Source organism: Acipenser ruthenus, chromosome 49, assembly GCF_902713425.1.
Source record: "Acipenser ruthenus chromosome 49, fAciRut3.2 maternal haplotype, whole genome shotgun sequence".
Classification (NCBI taxonomy): domain Eukaryota; kingdom Metazoa; phylum Chordata; class Actinopteri; order Acipenseriformes; family Acipenseridae; genus Acipenser; species Acipenser ruthenus.
This window is the reverse complement of record NC_081237.1, coordinates 6,991,510-7,012,048: the sequence shown is the minus strand read 5'-3', so window position 1 is coordinate 7,012,048 and position 20,539 is coordinate 6,991,510. Positions and strand designations below refer to the sequence as shown.

Genomic DNA, 20,539 nt, shown 5'->3' with positions numbered 1-20,539 from the left:
ATGTTTTTCTAGGAGGACAAAGTCCTTATTTCAAAATGCGACACACGTCCTGTTTTACGTTTGAAAGGACTTCAGATTTGATTAACACTGCCGTTTATTGTTAGCTGTTCGGCTCACTGTAATGAAAGCACAGGAGAATAATATTTACAAATCTTGAAGTTAACATCTTGCACGTTAATGACCAATTTTTATGCACATTTTCTTTTTTGTTCTCCAAATGTTTTCCTGCAGAAACATCACATCAATACTCTGCACACACTGCACATTGCTCTACAGTCCCTTCGTTTATTTCATGAACTTTTCAAAGCATTTGAACTGGGACCCTAGGCTTGAAATAAACAATGCAGCACTCAAGCAGTATCTAGACTAGCGGTGCACAAAGACGCACACTTTACAAGCGAGGGCAAGTACAGAAGAAATCAAGTCCGGGGTAAGAAGGCTGTTAGTTTTGAAGCACACTCGATGAAGTCCTGGAGATTATCTACAGAAAGGGGTCGATGAAGGCTGGATGCTTTCATGAGCTGAAGTCAATATTCCTGCTGTCCTGAATGACGCTTCAGCCGGATATGCTGTGGGGTAAAAAATAAAATAAATGAAACACGGTATTAAAACACGCAAGGGGTGACGGAAAGCCTGGCAACTTTTAAACATCCTGTTTCATTTTTTTTGTATGTTTGACCTTAAAAATGTCCGCTGTTGTTTTTTTTTTAACAGTTGGCTAAAAGCAGTATTGTGAACCGTTGTCCCATAAAGTGGTCAAGGGAAAACAAAATGCTTTAAACCCCTTTCAGAACTTATCTTAGCACTTCATGTTAACGCATGCCATCGGAAATCACATTAGAATCTCTTGCACACTCGCTCATGTTGGATCCGTGTGGCCTTGGCTGCCCAGGATGGCCCAGCTCCCTACACTCAGTGTTAGAGCAGGTGTTACCACCGCCTCAGGTCCCCTCTACTACACAAAGCATTTTACTCACTCCGACTTCTTATTTGCAAAGTCCTGAAGCTCCTTCAGATATGTGTCGACGACTCCTGTGGAAAGGTAAGAGCAGTAGAGTCAAAGACTGCACCAGCTTGAGCGCACACTGCAGATCAGGAAGCGTTGGTGTGCAGTGCATTGTCCACCATCTCAATACTATAAAATAATTTCTGTCTGAACAGTGGGACCTTACCATAAATTACTTCAGTTGGAGGCTCTTTCGGCTTAACTGGAGAGGGGTTAATAACCGGCGGTAGCTGTTAAGGGCAAAAAAGAAAAGTGGAACTAAAACAGAATTTTCAATACACATTTTATGCTGGCTATAAAGTATGTGATGTGAAATATTGTATAGCAGCAACTTAATCATACCACGTTACATTATTGCCAACTAGTGAAATGTGATAACCAAGGACATTAAACAGGTTCAAAGTTAAATATTATGACAAAGTAGATGATAACTTTGGAGTATACAGACCCCTCAAGGTGCTGGGTTACTTTTGAGGGTCAAAAAGGGGTAATCTCACAGAAACTCTCCATGCACACCTCTATGATTTTTGGATAATTTGTATTGGTAAATGCCTGCTTATTTAACCGGTAGATTTTGAGAGAAAGGATTACCTTTGGGCAGCAGGTTGCCAGTGAGGTATTCAGAGTCTGCACTTGGTTATTCAGATTCAAGACCTGCACAGTGTACCCCAAAACATTTTTCTCCAGGGCACTTTTCTCCTCTTTAGTCTTCTTTAAATCCTTCATCAGACCCTCCACCTCGTTGTCGTTTTTGGACTTGAGCGTCTTGATCCTGCCTTCGCAGTCTGCCACGATGTCAGAGCGGTTCCTGTTGCAGTCCTCAAAGTCCTTCTTCCACCTGGTGTTGTCTGCCTGCAAGCTGCTGATTGTCTGCAACGACTCTGAGAAGCGGCTGCTGAAGGTGTTCAGGTAGGTCTGGAAGCTGCGCTGGATGTCGCTGGACAGGCCGGTGCAGTTCTGCCGGATCTGATCCAGCTGCTGCCGCTGGTGCTCGCAGGAGAGCGAGAAAGTGAAGGCTTCGGGCCGCAGAGTGTCGATCTTGCTCTTAAAATCGACGATGACCGCGTTGATCCCCCGCAGCGACTTCTCGAACTGCTCCTTGCATTCCGTCCTGTAGTTTTGCAAGTGGTTTTCCAGGGTGTTCTTTTCTCTGTTCGCGTTGATCTCATTCAAGCGGTACTGCAGTTTGTCTTCTTGCGTTTGCTTCAGCTCTCCTTGGAGTTGACGAATGGAGGTGGTGCAGTTGTTGGTCAAAGATATGAACTTCTGATTCAGGGCTTCTTTTGCGAGCATCAGACTGGCCTTTTCCCCTACAATCAACACACCAGAACATAGTTATTAAGAAACGTGTATGAGTTGTGTTCTTTCACCTGCTGTACAGACCTTGCATGTGTTGTTGCATCCTGGTACTCCAACTGTGGGTCTGACTGCAGCGAGACCAGCAGAGTGAAACTGACATACAGAACAGGAAGGGATGAGTACCAGGTTGCAACAACAATGGTCAAGGCTAGTTCCGTTTAGAGGAGCAGAGACGGTTGTCTCGGGAGCTGGTTATATTAAGTTTGGTGGAGTTTAAAGAACAAATCGCTGGTAAAGGTAATCTGCAGAGGCAACACAGTGTTGGTACAGCTTTGTGGTGTGTCAGAAAGCTCACAAATTACCTTTAAAAGTCCAAATAAAACATGCTTTCGCTATACGTTGCACTTAGTGGCAAGGCATATTTTGCAGAACTTCACAACACTCAGTCATTGTAAGAAACGTTACCTTCATGCGTCTTCTTCAAGGCACTTATTTGAGCCATGCAGGTATTACCGGTAGCAACCAGGGGTGGGGTCATCACTTTCTTTTGACAGGTGCTCTGTACAAAACAAACACGCACACAAATAAATATTAGCAGTAAGCGTTCAGATTGAAGAGTTTTATGGTGTTATTTCAAATGCATCCCCTTTCTCTATGAAAAACACACATGGAGGCTACTGCTGGTGCTATACCACGGTACAGGGACATCTGAGGACAGGATCATATATACTGTGATATTTACCAAATAATACAAGAATATAAGGCTCCATTCATGTTCCCCAGACCCAGCTAGATTTTATTAAAAAGAATGATTTCAAATATTTTCATTTGAATATTAAGAATTCAAATTTAATTAACAAGGAGACAGTAAAAATAAAAAATTAACTGACATTTGAAGTTTCAGATATATGCTGATAGACACAGAGAAGGAGAGGCGATACCTTTTATTAGACTGACTAAACAATAATGAATCGCACGCTTTCAAGACCTCAAAGGTCTCTTCTTCAGGTGAAAGCAGGAAAAGAGAGATTGATGTTTACATTCAAAAGGTGGCAGCAAAACTTACCCATTTTGAATCACTACAATTCTAATGCAAGGAAAGAAAGCTGTGTTGAAAAAAAAAAAAACAGGACGAGTGGCTGCATAACAAACAATGATAGTAACAAAGACAAAATAAATAAATACATTATATGAATAAAATTCATATGCATAACAGTAAATACTAAGATAGGGAAAAATGATAAATTAAAAAAGGTTAAACAAATTTGTATATATATATATATATATATATACATATACACACACATACACATATATGTATGTATATATTTATTTACATTTTAAAATGTATTTATTTGTATTTTTTCACTGTTATTTCTTTCCCTGTCTTAGTATTTACTGTTACAATTTTTGCATTTTATTCTCCTTCTCTGTGTCTATCATCTCTAGACTAATACAGCTACCATTTCATCTATCAACATGCTGATAAATTCGGAGATGTTGGTTACCAGGCACAGGAAACCCCAGCCATCCCGTTCCTGCACCGCGTGCCTTCACAAAACAACAGCAACTCACCAGAGCATCCCTCAGCATGTTGATGGTGAAGTTGGATTTCACCAGGAGACCGCGGGCTGTCTTCAGCTCCAGGTCCAGGGCCAGCTTCCCTTTGAGGGTCTTGTTGAGCTCCAGCGTGAGGTTTCCCTTCATCTCTTGCAGGATGTTGATGTGCTGGCTGAGCATGCTGATAGTGTCATCCCTGATCTTCACCTGCTCCTCGTGGCTCTTCTGTTTGTTACCGTACACCATGAACAGGACCAGGCCGGTGATGATCAGCAGCTGGATCAGGGAGGAGAAGAAGAAGATGTACTTCATGTAGTAGCTGCAGCTCTTCGCGTTGGACGCCTGGATGTCCTTGGCTTCCAAGCCGAACTTGGCCATGGAGTACTTGCTGTTGTACATGGCTGTGGATTCTGAGCAGGTCGACACTGCCAGGTCTCTCCTCCTTCACAGGTTCCACTTCTTGTCTGGCGTTGCTGACTGACTGAGCCGAGTTTCCAAGCGCTAATGTTGTTCGCACTGATGCTGCTCCTTCACTCCACAGACAAGCTTCTCCGGTGACTCCCAGATCCTGAGGTGGATAAACACGGCTGTGTGCCCCCCCCCCCCGTAAAAATGTTTATAAGACCTGGCTCCTTCCTGGAAATCACAACGTCACAGCCTCAGGGTTATCAACACACTGCAGCCCAGGGAAAGGGGAATTCTTAACTGGAGAGGAATCTGAAAGACACATCTGTCATCACTCCTGCCAAGTGCTGGTGTGCGTGTGAGATTGAGATATTTTAGCACCAGGAAAAGAAGAATCGTCTCAGAGAATGATTATGGTTAAGCTTATTGCCTGACTAACCTCTTCTAAGGGAAGCTAATTTAATAGGACATCATGTTTTAAATGTTAGCATGGTAGGTATTTATGACTAAAAAATAAAAGTGCTTCTTGCCTTCTGTTGTAAACTTTCTTGTACAGTTTCCGTATTTGCTCTCGTACTCTGTGCTAAATCTGAAGGTGTGACTTGGGCTAACTTTATAACATTTCAAATTCAACATCATTGAGGAAGGGTCACACAATTCAAATGCCTTGCAGCGTCATGCTGAATTAGTCTTGGCTTCCCATGGTAGTCCTACACTTTATTGACAACATCACCCAGTACAGTTTGGGGCTACTGGCAAGGTCAGTTAAATTAAAACACAGAGCTGCAAACAAATTGATACTACAAAGAAAGCAAAACATAGCTAAAGATAAAGATAATCTGGACAGACGCACAGCAACACATTTCCATGTATATCTGTGTTTGCGAAGCGACAGTCTCGTCTCGAAGGCTATTTCTTTACATCCACAGCGGCCGTTTTGTCCTGTCTTCCAATCTGTTAAACAGATCTTGGAATAATAATAAAACAAAAAAAGGCTTCCTTCTTTTGTTTTGAAGCATATCTGAGATCTGGCTTAATGGTACCCTGGATCGTCATTATAAAATCCCTGCCCCAAAATAGTGCTTCCTGCGAAGACAGTTTGGTAGGTAGACAAACGGGGTCAGGAAAGCCCAGGGCAGTCATCAATCCTCTTGCTCCACACCCCTCCCTGCCACCAGCGGCACACTTCAAAAAGGAGCCACGACTGGTGGGAATATCTGCAGCCCTCCCTTTTGAAAAGACGGCGCGGTTTCTGTTGTCCTGTCTCAGTTCACTTACCTGATTGCTCAGAGGAAGTGTGTTTGAATTTCTGCCAAGTGTATCTGCCAGCTTCGTGGGGAAAGCAAAGTGAAGCGGTGCTTTGTCCTGAAGCCGTTGGTTCGAACCTTTTCCACACACCACACTACCAGCATGCCACCATAAAGGACAGAGGTCAGGAAGATGGTTTTTTTTTCGCTTGCACGTTAAGGGCCAAAAATAAAAAAATAAAATCCTTCCTGTGGAAATAACCACTTGTGCATGTTTGGCATCATTAGGTTTGTTATTAAAATGAGAGGATTGTTTAAAGCTGGAGCTCACAAATCACAGAAATGGCTGCAAAGGTGAACCAGCTTTCATAGTAATCATTTTTGATGGCTGTCGCTTGCAGGCAAAATTCCAACACTACAATACTGATACTTCAGATATTATAAGAACATCTTTAAACTGCTTCAAAAATAATTAAATAAGGGGGTTGCATAGAACAATCAGAGGCTTCCTCAAGCTTCAGTGAACTTCTAGGACTAGTCAGTTCCGTTAAATACTATGTGTGAATATACCACCCCCTTCTGGTTAAAAAACAAACAAGTGGTTCTGTATAGCAAAGCAAGACTTTACCCTAGACATGAAACCAGTTCTAAATGAACCATTATTTTTCTACTTTATTGCACTTGTATACTTTTACAGCTGATTGCAATGAAGAGAGAGTAGTAAATTGTAACTATCTATCTATATAATTATTTAGGCAACAGTGACTTGGAGAGTGAAACCGATACCAGATCTTATGCAGCGTCTAAAATAAACCAGCTATGTATAGCACATGGGAACCAACTCGTGTTCCTTTTAAACTAAATGAATCTGCAATGGAGACTCCCAGACATCATGCATTGGCAGTAAAACAAGGATTTCTGGGGTACCACTGCAAGTGAGGTCTATGTATTCAGGGTTACCAAGATATTCTGTGGGGTTAAATGGTCAGTAAACATCCCTTTTGTTTTGCTTCCAAACACGAGTGGCAGCGTACATGTGTCAAACGAAAGACGTTATCCATTCAACGCTGATTAAAAGCCACACTACTACAAAGGGTACAAGGAAAACATTTATTGGTGTTGTACAAAGTTACAAATAAGTGAAATAAACTAAAACACAAATTTGGCATGCACCCTGCCTCCCCACCCCAAATAAACCCAAGACAACTCTTACAATGATAAACTTCAGGTAACTTAAAGTCTACAGGCCAAGTAGGTAAACTTCAAGCCCTGTTTATACTGCTGCTTTCGAAGTCGGTCAGAAACCACGGTGGACCAACACTGAACGGTTTCCCTTTAATCTGAAAGCAGTTTAACATTTAAAAAGCCAAGAGAGGGGGGTTTACCCCTTATAAAATTCTGCAAGGCATTTTAAAAAAAAAAGCAATCCGACAGCGCCCCTTAGTTCTGAAGAAACAGTGTATTGACATTGAACGACTCGTTCAAGAGCTTATACTGGTTCACTTCAAGCGAGCAGCAAGTATAAAAGTACATTTTCAATGCACAGTAGTGTTTCACAGTCTCCAATGCTTAACGTGGCACGAAGCCTCGTATAACTAGTTAACATTATTCTCCATTAGAAAAATATTGATCTATCTTTTTTGCTTAAAATACTAAAATGCTGTGCTTTAATGTTTGACCTAAACTTTATCATTTAAGAGAAGCATTCAGAATTTTACAATTCTCCCCACACTTGCATGTAAACATTCTTTTTTTTTTTTTTTTTTTTTAAAAAGACCCATTATTGTTTAAAAAATTACAATAAAAACAAAAGCATTGTATTTGAGTATATACAAAAATTCTGTTTCCCAGGCCAACATGGTTTGATATTTATTTCATATTTTAAAAATGCAAGGAAGCTGCTTAAATGTCAATCATTAACCATGATCGTTTATTATTTTAAATCTGTTTAAAAATCCAATTACCTTATTTTTAAACACTTTTAAAAGCCCATATCCTTCCCCCATTACTGGGAATATTTAAAGCAATATTGCAAAACACTTTATCCATTTTACAGTGTTAATCTGCTGTAAATTACAGACACTAGAAACCCCTTGAACAAGAGGGCTTGTCCTCTGCAGAAAGACCCCAGAAACATGAAATGTACGATACCTTCAGCAAAGCATTTCTAACCAAGCTACTGGCCAATTTAAGTACAGTAACATTTGTTACTAACAATGCAAGCGTTCGCAAGTTCCTGAAGCCAGATCACATCTGAATCTGTATGTTTCTTGGTTTTTATTAGACATTTGCTTCGCTTTAAACTATTTGTTAAAAAGCTGCCTTGTACATTCTTTCCATGTGGTTTGAACTATTAATTCGAATGAAACCCCATGCGTACAGCTGAAGTATTTAGGGGTACTCTGCCAATTAACTCGTAAGCAAGTCATACATTCAAATACTGGTAGCATTAGTCAATTACAGGGGGAATTGTTAGACAAACTGGATCACAATTGTGCAGGGCAACTCAGTAGAACAGGACAGCCCCATCCACGTGAACATTTCATTATGAGCATCAAACTTACTTTGTCTGAGAAACACAATTTTATTTTTTTTTTAAAAATACTTGGTTACATACATCATGATGTCATGATCCGAATATAACAAAATTCAACCAAATACTAAGCATCTGTGTAAACAGGGCGGAAAATAAACTTGATTTTAAAACTGCAGAAGACACTTGCATTTTGCAATAGCCTCTGCTGTGTGTTTTGTTGCCTCGGTTTGTTACATTTGTAATTATATATAATATATATATATATATATAAACCAAAGTTAACAATTAAAACCTCCCTGTCATTATTGGTTCAACAATACACCCACTCTGAACAGGTTTTCTCATTTTAAATTTAGGTACAGCACATAACTAGAGCTTATTAAAAAAAGATCATGATTTTACAAAATACATATTTTCAAATTCGATGACTGTATTCAAATCACCACACACACGGATTTAAATCCTAGTGCCCTGAATCTGTGCGCAGGTCATGTCAGTTCAGAATCCCCTCACTGCTGTTTCCACACAGCAGCACAGACCCCAGTTTTCCACCCTGTTTATATATCAGCAAAGCCAATCTACTAACTTAAGCCACTACATTGAGCCTCTACTTGACAGCGTTCAGCAACATTCTATACCTCCTTATTGAAGCAAAGATAACATCCATGAGCCACCGTTATAATCTTTCCCCAAACTGTCCATCTAATCTGCTGGAGGGTTGACCAGAGCTTAGAATAGCAAAGAAAGCAGATACCATGGCAAATAACAATCCAGCCCCATTGTATCAATTAGACCCGACCTACAGTTTAAACTGCTGGAGTTTCATGGAGCCCTGCCTGAACATCGGAGCCAGTAATCACCATCTATATGGCGCCATCTACTGGACAATAAGTTATACTGCAGGTCACTTTCAGACAAAAAAAATCATCATTAATATATAATCACTTATATTTGAGCATCAAAAGAAACTTATCACTTATATTTGGATAAAATTCACTAGATGTGATCGAAAAATGACACACTCTGTTTTAGAGCAGGTGCCGTGACTTTTTATTGTGCTGATTAACAACCGACATCACGAAGATGCTGCAAAATGATCTGTCGATCTCGGGCAGGTGTTGTGACTCTTGGTCTCCCAGTTCGTGGCGCTGTCATTGACAGAGCGTGTCTGGTTATACCGTCTCGCCAGGTTTAAAATGACTGGCTGTGAGCACCCAAGACGGCGAGCCACAGTACGCTGCCCTAGTCCAGCCTCCAACATGCCGATCGCACGAAGGCGCTGCTCTCTCGACAGACACGGCATATTGCTTTTTTTTCTGTGATTTTCTTTATTGCTTTTATTCAAGCTTGCAATTCAACAGCTGAAATCACTCCATATCCAGGGTCCAATCAACTGTCTCACTAATTAGGTGATTAAGTGCATATGCTTCAGACATAGTCACTCAAGTGTGTCATGGTCAAGGATGAATGATCGAGTGATTGAAGAGACACCAAAAACATTGTCAATGTCCATCATTTACATACCTTATTTTTTTCAAAAATAAATACGCTATAACAGTGGTAAGTTTCTTTTGATGCTCGGTATACAAACTCACCTGGGCACAGGGATCCAGAATGTCAGGTTTTTTTTTTTTCATTAACCTTAAAAGTTTGTTAGTCTTGCCTGTGGTATCTTAAATCTGCTTCGAATGGTCTGTATGTAGAGATTTTATTTGTATGCACACAGACACTCCTCACTCCCCCACTACAGCAGTCCACGTCAGTTTTATTCTTTGCTGGTATCTGTGCCTTGCCCACTAAGCTCTAGCCAAGTGCTTTGTTTGTTTCTTATAATTTGATTTAGGGAGTGTGTAAATAAACTGATCTACTTTGTTTTTTTAACTCCTGCCCCCTTCGAAATCTGTAACTATACATTGCAATAGTGTTCACATGAAAACAAATTTCTGTGGAAAGAAAAAAAAAGCCTAACCAATATTTCAGCATTATATATATAAAAATATATATATAAAAAAGCAATCCATGGTTGACCAGGTTGAACATAAAATAAAATGTACAAAAATATTTTAGTGGCTCTGGAGAAAGAAAAAAATTAAAATTCATTTAAAAAAAAAAAGTTGAGTGATTGAAGGTCCATTTTCACATGATTGAACACTCTCTGGGCGCTGTCTTTGGGTCTCCCTGAAAACAAACACAAACGTAAATGAACAAATTACCAGACCAGATTACCCCCCATCCACCCACACCCCTGGAAAAATAACCGAGAACCCAATCTGCCACAACAATCTTTTTTGTAGATATTGTATTTCAAAACTTTACAGACCTACCTAACTATAAAGAACAGCACCTACATAAATACAATATAACAGATGTATTGTGGAACTAAACCACGTTTCTTGTTGGGGGGGGTGGGGGGGTTCAAGGAGTTTCACAATACATTGTCAAGTTCAGCCACACAGTAACTAATCCCAATCACAGGGTTTTCTGCTATTCTGGTTAGATAGCTAGTTGGGTCTAAGCTTAGTAGCTTTCCTACAGCAACCCCCATTTTGCACCACCAGCACCAGCAGTGTGTGACGTTTAACCCTTCCGACACCACTACGAACCTGCTGGTGGAAAAGATCCTCTTCTCCAAAGTCTGCCTCCTCATCATCATCTTCATACTCCACTTCTACGATGGATTTCGTTACAGTTCTCACTGCAACTTCCTGGGCAGGGAAAGAACAGGCGGGTGTAAGAGTCTGCACACCTGCTGGAGGGTCTTTCCAGTTAGGGTGTCTCCGTGGCCTACCTGTCCGTCAGAGTTGACCAGGAAAGTGCGGATGCTGTCTCCGGTGCCCCAGGAGCTCTGGCTCTTCCACAGCAGGTCGGAGGGGGGGCTGTGAGACACCCCAGCCTCAGCGCTCCAGATCTGACAGAGGAGAGCCAGCAGAGAGAACCATTCAATGAACTGGAACCACCTTGAGCAACAACACCCCTCACTGGGCTCACACAGGTTATTATACAGTCCCATGTGCTTTAGCAGCTACCTCTAGCGATTAGCCTGAAATGCTCTTTTTAAAAGGGTATGAGATTTTCAAATGAAATTTGGAAAACTATGCAGTCGACAGACCCCAATATTGTTTTAGTCAAAACGGATCAACACTGATTTTTGGGCTACCTTCTGGTAACATCAGGGTCTGTGAAACCAGCCAATAACAATCCCAGTGCTTAATAAATGAACAAATCTATTCCAACTAAAGCTCACAGAGGAAATCTGTCTTGACAAATTCACAAGACAGCCCTGGCTACTTAGTCCAACAGCCCCGTTTCAGCTTGCTATCTGCACATGCATGCAGCTGACTCAGCTTACCGTAACAGTCTGGCCAGCTTTGAGGACATATTTAGGAGTGAATTTGTAAGCAATTTCATCTGCATCTCCAATCTGCCTCTTCAGTCTCCAACCACCAAGAGACTGATCCTGGGAAAAGGGAGTGCAGGGTTAGGCAAATAAATAAATGGGCTGTAAACGCGGCACTGAATCAAAAGCTTTTTAATTTTTTTTTACAAAGTAAATGCATGTCAAAGCATCCGTATAATATATAGCAAGCCATCTCATTGAGGTGATCTGAAATGCATTTGTATCAGACAGAAATGGCATTAAAAACGTGCTTTACTGTTCAAGTCTCTATACCTTGTCTCCGTTATTCTTGACACACACAGACTTCCCCTCCAGGTCGATCTCCTCAATGCTGATTTCCCCGGAAGACTCTGCTTTCTGGGATATCTGGACGTTGCTGCTGCTGCTGCCGCCGCTGCTAATGCCGCTGCTGCCGGAGGACTCCTCCACCTCAATCCTCTTCCGCTTGGCCCGGGAGGAGCGGGTGGCACTGGCGAGACTGCTGGAGGTGGCGCGAGACACTGTCACTCTGGAGGAGGGGCTGGGGGACAGCTTCAGCCTGCAAGGAGGACAGGAGGAGAGAGTTTTTAACATCGTGTATATCTGAATACCGAAGAAGCGGAACCAAGAGCTATTGGTGAATAATAATAAGAAAGTGCCTGAAAAATATTAGGCAGTTATACCAGACAGACTTGATTAATCAGTGAATAAGGGCCAAGGTTTTAAAAAGAAGAGGCCCATAAAAATAGTGGAAGTGTTAGTACTTAAAAAAAAAAAAAAAGAAAGTCAAATTGAGACCGTGGTAAGAGAGCTAGTAAGTGTACAGCTATGGCTAAAAGTTTTACATCAGTTTTAGGATGAGACGCATAAAATAAAACTATCTGAACATAACAGATGTTTTATTTAACATTATATAAATCAAAGAAACTACAAAATGATCACAAAACAGTCTACCGGAAGCCATAACAGTACAGATTTTGATTTTGATTGATGTTAGATTTCGAAATGTCACTTTTTTTCAGTTTTTTTCGTTGCAGTATAAGGGGAAAACCACAAAGCGGTATGCAATTCAATATGCTAACATAACATTACTCAGCAGACTTTGTTTTGTGCAGGGTGGCACTAGCTGTACAGTGGAGCTCTGCCTGCGTGTCTACCTGTGCTCTTCTCCCTCCAGCAGTTTGCGGTAGGCACTGATCTCCATGTCCAGAGCCAGCTTGATGTCCAGCAGCCCCTGGTACTCATCGAGCTGCTGCTGCATCTGGTCCCTCATCTCCGCCATCTCCCGCTCCTTGGAGTCCAGCAGCCGGCGGTACTTGTCCCGGTCAGTGGCCAGAACGTCCTCCAGCTCCCGGACTCGCTCCTCCGCAGCACTGGCCTGGACACACAGCACTTGGGTTACATTCATGTCCTTATTGTTTATTACTGGTCATATTAAAAACGCAGAAATCCTAAGCGGTCACCAAGAAGATATTTAATCTACAGCTATATACAGGTACAAAGACTTAAATCATTAAGAAATGGGAACAGAAATTTAAATTCAATGACTAGAAGTCTTTCATGTCTACAATTGAGACTTCTAGGAAAAATGTTTATTGTAGAATTCATGGTTTTGCAAAGCAGCTAAAATATTATTCTTATGTTGATTTAACACTTTTTTTAGTGCCATTTAGGTTTTACAACCATATTCTGTTTTTTTATACTGTTTATCATTTATATTAAAACAGGAGGAAGCAGAAATACACTTCTGTAAATGTGCTGCTCATCACAGGGCTGACTCAAGAACAGGATACAGCTCAGATAGAGAATTACTTGGCAAGCAAGCAGTCAGAGACTGCACAGTTTAGGCAGTACATCACTACTGTGTGCTCACGTATCCTTCCCCAGAACAGCCAGGTTGTCCTACCGGTATATTCTACTTGTGCAAATAGAACAGAAAGGCCAATGCAGCGTGCTGGGAGATGCAGCCTTGCCTGTTTCTGCAGGGAGGAGAGCTGGTATCCCAGGCTCTCGATCCTCATGTGCGCCTCCTGCAGTTCCTCGCGGGCAGCGCACACAGCCTTGTCGTTCTGCTCTGAGTTAATCTTGGCATTCCCCAGCTTTTAATGGAAACACAGAACAATGGTTCGAACATCTGCCTAATAAGAGACAAGCAACCCCACAGAAGACCACTGAAAGCAGCAGTGAGGATATTGGAGTAACAATTCAATCAAATCGATTCATCTTCCCCTGTGCAATCGCTATCGAGACCTTCACTAGGTTTTAACCATTAAAATCAAAAAGTGGAACCAGCACTTCACTAAATACTAAGAAGCATCAATAACATTCCCCAAGCAATAGTTATAGAAGTTACCCCTCTTTAAATTCACAAGGTGTTAAGAGCACGGCAGCCTATGTGAATTAAAATGCAGTATTTGGCGCTGTGAGGTGCAATGTAACGCACCTTGGACTGGAAGGTGTTCTCCAGCTCCTGCTTGTAGATGGACACTTGCTCGTCGTGCTGCTTCCTCAGGTCCTGCAGAGCCTCGGACAGCTTGTACTCAAAATCCATCTGCCGGCCGCTGTCCACCTCCACCAGGCGCTTCTCATGACTGTGCCGGACCTCACGCACCTCCTGCAAAAAAAAAAAAATAAATCACAGAGTCAGCTAGGGAGGACACGCACAGGGTCCAGCATCAACACGACAGCACAGACAAGCACACAGATTAACATGGGAGCGAGCGCACACACACACAAAGAGAGAACCCAACACACACTCAAACACACAGTGTGCACTTCAAGAGACAGCGTTACGGATGAATCAGGAACACAGCATTAACACACAAGCACTCGCACACAGAAAACAGCGTGGATTAGCATGTCAACGCAGAGGCAGCGCGTTCATTTTCACCAGTGCACACGACTCCTTTGAGGTGGGTTTTTAAGTTGCGAGGGTGGCACAGACAGTGTAGAAGACGCGCACCTCTTCAAACATGTTCTTGCGGAATTCCAGATCCTCAGACAGGCTCTGGCAGCGGTTCTCCAGATCCACCCTCAGCAGGGTCTCGGCTTCCAGCTGCTTCTTGGCCACTTCGTGGGCATCCTCTGCCTGAAAACACAAACCAGGGGTCACAAACAAGCACAGGAACCACGGCCGGCTCCTTAGGACACTGCAAACACGACCAATGAAAGCTTTAGCAAAATGCACAACTATGGAGGACAAAACGCCTGAATATTTGGGTTCCTCTGGCATTAAGTGTCCACCTAAAAGCCATGCTTTATGTTTTAGATTTTACGTTGTGTGGAGTCAATATTGGGTAGTTACATTTTCTAGATTCCACAGCAACTATTCATCTTTTTGTAGCGACAGAAGGTATGCCTGGAAACTGACAACCCGATTATGCTATAGAAATGAGGTATGAAGTAACCTGCATGCCTTGATTGCCCCAAGCTCTCCCACAGGCTCAGTGCATCGAAATACACCAAGCAGCATTCACTAGCTCCTGAGTACTGACCCCTCCTCAACACCTCTATGAAGAGATCTACTGTTGATGCAACAGGTACACCCTGTTCAGGTGTTGCAGCAGGAGTATTTCAGGGCGTTTGGAGGCAAAGGAGAAGCCCTGTCAAACCTGCCTACTTCCACAAACTGTGGTCCTACCTTGGCAAGCTGAGCCCTCAAGTCGTCCACTTCCTCCCCCAGGGAGCGGTTGTCACAAAGGGCAACGTTGAGCTTGGCTTCACTCTTGTTGTACAGAGACTCAAGCTCTTTAAACCTAGCCTGAGCGGCCGTCAGGTCCCCATCTTTCTTCTTGTAACTGAGAAAGGAAATGGTTACACTTTAATGATCTGATTTTAATCGATTATATGATGCAGCTATCAACAGAGTATTGACAGGCATTGATTTTTTTTTTATTGAAGATGGTTACATTTTGATAGGGAGTGAATAAAAGGGAAGTGGGAATCAAAACTCTTGCTTTTGTGTCATGATTGTAACCGATAAAGATTTGAGGCCATTCAATCCTAAACCATGCCAAAAAAATCTAAGACGAGTCACACAAGCCAATGCAGCAGCGCTGCAGGAACACACTGTTGCATATCCTGCCTGCTGCACTTCCTTAGCAATGGGGTAAACAGTACGATAACATGTGGCTTTTGATCTGACTAATCTTCTGATAGGACTTTTTTTTTTCAGGTTTGAGCTGGTAATTTGCAAGGGGTTTCTTTTCTTGAGCAGAGGAAATGCCTCACTCCAAACCCACAGCACACACACACACACACAAACACAATGTGTCATGGTAAACATATTAATAGCCATGGTTTCATCTTACATGGCAACCCCCGTGGGGGCTATAGGCTGTTAAACATAACTTGACTTATACATGAGGGTGAGTCACACAGGGCGTGTCCATTTCAACACACAGGCTGACTTCATTGTAACTTCCCCTTCTTATAACGAACCCCCGATTTTAACCATCCTAGCAGCAAGAACCAATTCAATTAGTCCTATTAGAACGATCGCTTACCTGGATCGACCTGGATACAAGGATCTCAGTACTGACTGAAACTGAACATGTGAACTGAACTGGCATGAGAATGCAACTGCAGACAGCGCATTAACAAAAGCATCAACAATATCAAAGCAATCTATGCTGGATATTGTTTTCAAGAGAAAGGATGTGTAATTACAGCATTCAGCATGTAAGAGTATTTTTTTTTTTTAAATACTATTTAAATGTTGATCAATGCTAAGTAATCTTCATAAAAGTACTATACATGGCTGTTCAATTTAAATTGGGTGTTTTTTTATTATTCTGATACAGCAAACCCTTTTAGAGTGAACACCCCGATATAATGAACACTGAGGGCTCATTAGAGTGAAGTAGGGTCTATTTAGCAGGGACAGTAAACCAAGCAAAGTAACCTTTCGTTGCTTAACAGCAAATTAAATATTTCGTATACAGATCCTGGAATGTGCAATCAGGAGTGATGTTAATTAGAAAATGTTATAGATTTGTTTATTTTACAAGACGGTGGTCAGTCAAGTGCCTGCTAAGTTAACAGGTTTCAAAGCACCAACAGGATGTTCTGTGCCTCTTCGCTCAAGTTTAACAAGCTAGATAAATGTACACAGAAAGCTCGGACAAACAACCTGAACATCGTTCCTGTATGGAATTATAGACAACTATATTATAGGGGTGGGGGGTATAAAGACTCAACGGGCATGCGGGGGGGAGATTTTAGAAACCAGGCACAACAGTAAGGGTGCAGCGTACAGGTTGAGACCCCCATATCCACATGCGCCCCCGACACTCGTATTATAAACCTACACTGTATTGAACTCTTACTTTTTGGTGACCTCTTCCAGTTCAGACCTGGCCTTCCCGAGGTCAATCTGCAGCCTGGCTCTCTCTCGGGCCGTCTCGTCCAAAATACGACGGGCATCGGCGAGCTCCCCTTCATACAGGGACTTGATCCCGGTCACCTAGGAGGGGTCAAGCATGGACTTCTGAGTGCGGCTGGACACACACACACACACACACACACAGCTTTACAATCTCACCAGGCATGGTAGACAGCAACATTTAAATCTGAAAACCAGATGCACGCTCGTTTTGTAGATCTTCAAAAACAAACACTTACTCACCTTCACCCCTTCCACACACAAAAAAACAAGACAGGCGTTAGCTTTACCCCCTTTTGGAGTCGATTATCTGTATATCAAACTTGCACAACCAAAGTAACCTGCCAACTTAAAATCACAAAGAGCATGTTTTGCCCAGTTAATCTGCACTATAAATACATTTACATGAAACAGCAACACATGTATATGCAAGTACATGTCGAGGCTAAAGAATAGAATACTTTATAGATGTTAAAAGGTTTATGAGTCATACAAAAGGCGTATAAAACACAAAACTTTCCAACTGCTGTGGGAGTTACAGGAAATATAATAGAAAACAGGAGATTTCACAGTCAAAGACATGGTTACACCTACAAAAGCAACATGCAACTATAAGGATCACGGCTTTACTATTAACATTGGATCGGAGCCAAAAACAAAACCTGGGTTGGACGGACTGTGTGGAATGTGGCCAATTAAGGAGGGTGAATTCAGGGGGCTGTGCAGAGGCTCTATATGCTGAAGGCTGCTGTGCAAATGGAGGATTATTATTACCCTCTCAACATAAGCCGTCATATAAAACTCAAGCAGATCTTAGCAAAGGCATTGTCACGCCTCAAACCTGTTTGCAAACGTGCAGCCTTTTGGTGAGTTGAAGAAAAAAAAAAACACATTTTATAACTCTAGTTTTAAAGTGTTGGAACATGAATTACGTAAAAAAAAAAAATACCGAGGTTAAGCAGCCAGGCTAACAGGGAATTTCACGATTTTAATAGAAAAAAAACACGATCGCTCGAATATAATTGGGGGCGGGTGAGTAATGATTTGTAAAAATGCTACTTTAGGAATAAAGCGGTTCTCGAAACTCCGATCACAAACTGTGTGATTTGACACATTACATGTACACTTAACTTGCGTCAGTGATCATAACAATATAGTTAAACAGGATACCACTTAAATACATTAATTCACACGACTTAATCATAAAACCTGGCATGCACTTGATTGTATTTACACAGGCGTACCCTTATGGGAATGCAAGGTGGACGCTTCTCGTACCTCTGGGAGAGAGCGAGTCTGCTGTTCAGTGAAAAAAAAAAACCCCAAAAAACACATACCCCACCCCACCCCACCGCCACGTCTGGATATACCATTATACTACCAGCAGTGTATCCATAGCGCCCTTCCCTTAAAATGGAGGACAAAACCATCCTATGCAAAGGGAGATTTTGTAACTGCGGTAAAATAGATCATTAAATCACAAATGCCCGTCTTGGCAGTGGTGTGATTAATTAAGCTCTATTTGTTTAAGGGGTGTCGATTAGTCGGGTAGAGATTTATCAAAAAAACTACAGACAAGGAGGACGAGAGTTAGCGCGCCACAATCTGCCGCTTATGCGACCCCCCCGCATTACCGTAACAAAGGAATGCATGAAAGCAACCATCAAACCAGGGATAGTTTAAAACAAACTACAGCACAGTGTTTGCCCACTTCATTCAGGGCTGAAGATACGACGTCAAAAAACATGCAATGTCAGCCATTCGTTACAGTTCAAGTCTGTACCCGCTTAGCCAGGACACTAAACTTTTTCAAACACAGATGCCGTAGCCGCTGGTGTAACTCCTGCATGCAGTCATGTGAAATGCAACCTCCAAACCACATTTGATTTGGGGTTTCACTAGCGAGCATTTCGGAGTTTCTCTCGCTGTCTGTTTTTGTACAGCTCCCTGGGTAGCTCGCACACGAAGGACGCTTTGTAAATGAAATTGGTACGGCATGGTAATTTACCAATGAACGCAAAATCCAAACCCAGACACTGAAATATTTGTACAGGGTGGGTGAGGCTTCCATTAACCGAATACTTGACACACTCCTGACCCAATCTAAACACAAGAAGACGAAATCAAATCCCCGGTGCAACATCATCCGTCCTGCCCCGCGAGATTTTAAACATCCTTCTCTTTTTATCTCTCTCCGTGTTTATACACAGCAAAATATATATATATATATATATATACACCACAATACTACAGCGCCTGGGGCTGTACAAAGACCGACAATTAAATACTATCAGAAACATCACAGATAGTGCAAACTGGAATGACTCGTTTTTGAATAACTGCGAGGAACAGTTTTGAACAGCTCACACACAACAAAGGCTGTTTAGTGCAAACATGTATACTTTTTTGTTTAAAAAAAAATTGAGAAATCCCCTCAGATTTTTTTTTCTTGTACCATAACGTGAACACACAATAAAAACAAACTTGAAATTATTAGGTATCGATTTATTATACAAATAATAAATAATATCGTGGATTAAAAAAAAAAAAATCTAGAGAGAAAATTAAAATAAATCTACCTCGCGTGTGGTGACTTCTTCTTTCTCAGAAACCTTAACCATAAGCCGGTCATTTTCAAGCTCCAGCGCCCGGACTCGATCGATGTAGACGGCCAGGCGATCGTTAAGGTGGCGGAGATCCTCCTTCTCCTGCAGCCGAGTGATGCGGGTCGGGGACAGCGGGGTGCTGGAGGCTCCTTGCCGGGGAGTCCCGGCACTTGAGCGGCTCGGAGTCGCCGTCGCCATCGAACTCGCTTTAAAAAAAATATAGCTTCGAAAAATAATTCCGAAATGACGTGTCTTTGTTATTTTCTCTCTCCCTCTGTACGTTTAACGCATGTATCCGAGGCTGTTTACTTCATTTGCAGCACGCTGGTTCAAATTTTACAATCGGCGTCTCCTCCCGAAACCAGAATGAAAGGGTTTGCCAAGGCAAGATGGCCGTCGACGACGCAAGGCGCGCCAAAAGACGCGAGCGCGACGCCTTCTGGGAATTGTAGTTCTTTACATTCAAAAGTTGGCTTGGCCGGTCTCCTCGCCGGGACGGTCCTTTTGTGTTAAAAAGGGAGGGCGTGCCCTCACTCGACCGCATGACTCGCAGTAATACCTCCGGAGCACATTCCACTGCCATCAATGTGAATTACACAATCACTCTACGTTGCTTTGAAGTCTGTCTGAACTTAAGTCACACACAATGGATCTTTTTGTCCTGGCCACTATTAAAAGGAGAACGTGTTTTTTTTTTTTTATTACATTATTAGTTCTGTATGCTGGAATCCTTATCCAGTACCAATCTGTTCTGCCTGAAAGAATTCAGTCACCATTAGGAGGTTTTGCATGTAGCGTTTCTAAAAGCGAGCAGTTGAACAAATAAACAGGCGCTAGTACCAGTGAGGACAGGGCACTATGAATGGCGTGGTGGAGCACACGCGTTTCAGAATTCTTCTGATAAACATTTAAAGATGCATGTTTGTAACCACGAGAAAATTACGAGACACACATTTCTACAGTGTAATCTAACCGTGACCGTGTGAGGAAGAGTGACTAGTTTGTCCAGACTTCATATACCACAATGCAATCCGGTCTAGTGGGCGCTACCACCCCCCCGGCGCCGGTGATTGGTCAATTATGAATAAAGCTAACACGTCGCGGTCAAAATACTGCAAATT

General features: G+C 42.1%; 2 protein-coding genes across 2 annotated transcripts; both read right to left on the bottom strand.

The window, feature by feature from the left end:
- Positions 1–76: 76 nt before the first annotated feature.
- LOC117401453 (plasmalemma vesicle-associated protein) lies at positions 77–4,474 on the bottom strand. Its single transcript, XM_034002174.3, has 6 exons — positions 3,881–4,474; positions 2,771–2,864; positions 1,598–2,316; positions 1,173–1,236; positions 978–1,032; positions 77–569 (listed from the first exon to the last, which is right to left on the bottom strand). Exons 1-6 carry the CDS (start codon positions 4,262–4,264, stop codon positions 557–559), a joined length of 1,329 nt encoding a protein of 442 aa, XP_033858065.3. The 5' UTR covers positions 4,265–4,474; the 3' UTR covers positions 77–556.
- A 2,139-nt stretch (positions 4,475–6,613) lies between these two features.
- LOC117401255 (lamin-B2) lies at positions 6,614–19,882 on the bottom strand. Its single transcript, XM_034001818.3, has 12 exons — positions 19,392–19,882; positions 16,757–16,893; positions 15,070–15,226; positions 14,392–14,517; positions 13,873–14,043; positions 13,403–13,528; positions 12,587–12,807; positions 11,724–11,988; positions 11,403–11,510; positions 10,842–10,961; positions 10,657–10,758; positions 6,614–10,231 (listed from the first exon to the last, which is right to left on the bottom strand). The coding sequence occupies exons 1-12, from the start codon at positions 19,614–19,616 to the stop codon at positions 10,190–10,192; spliced, it is 1,800 nt and encodes a 599-aa protein (XP_033857709.3). The 5' UTR covers positions 19,617–19,882; the 3' UTR covers positions 6,614–10,189.
- Between the last annotated feature and the right edge of the window lie 657 nt (positions 19,883–20,539).

Bases quoted from the DNA above. Each gene is read 5' to 3' on its own strand.
- LOC117401255 (XM_034001818.3), bottom strand. From the start codon at position 19,616: ATGGCGACGGCGACTCCGAGCCGCTCAAGTGCCGGGACTCCCCGGCAA. The intron at 15,227-16,756 runs GTAAGAGTTCAA...TTCCTTTCTCAG, and splicing joins CTGGAAGAGGTCACCAAAAA to TTACAAGAAGAAAGATGGGG. The intron at 10,962-11,402 runs GTAAGCTGAGTC...CTCCTCTGTCAG, and splicing joins AAGCTGGCCAGACTGTTACG to ATCTGGAGCGCTGAGGCTGG.
- LOC117401453 (XM_034002174.3), bottom strand. From the start codon at position 4,264: ATGTACAACAGCAAGTACTCCATGGCCAAGTTCGGCTTGGAAGCCAAG. The intron at 2,317-2,770 runs GTAACGTTTCTT...TGTTGATTGTAG, and splicing joins CTTGAAGAAGACGCATGAAG to GGGAAAAGGCCAGTCTGATG. The intron at 1,237-1,597 runs GTAATCCTTTCT...TGCCCTTAACAG, and splicing joins TGGCAACCTGCTGCCCAAAG to CTACCGCCGGTTATTAACCC.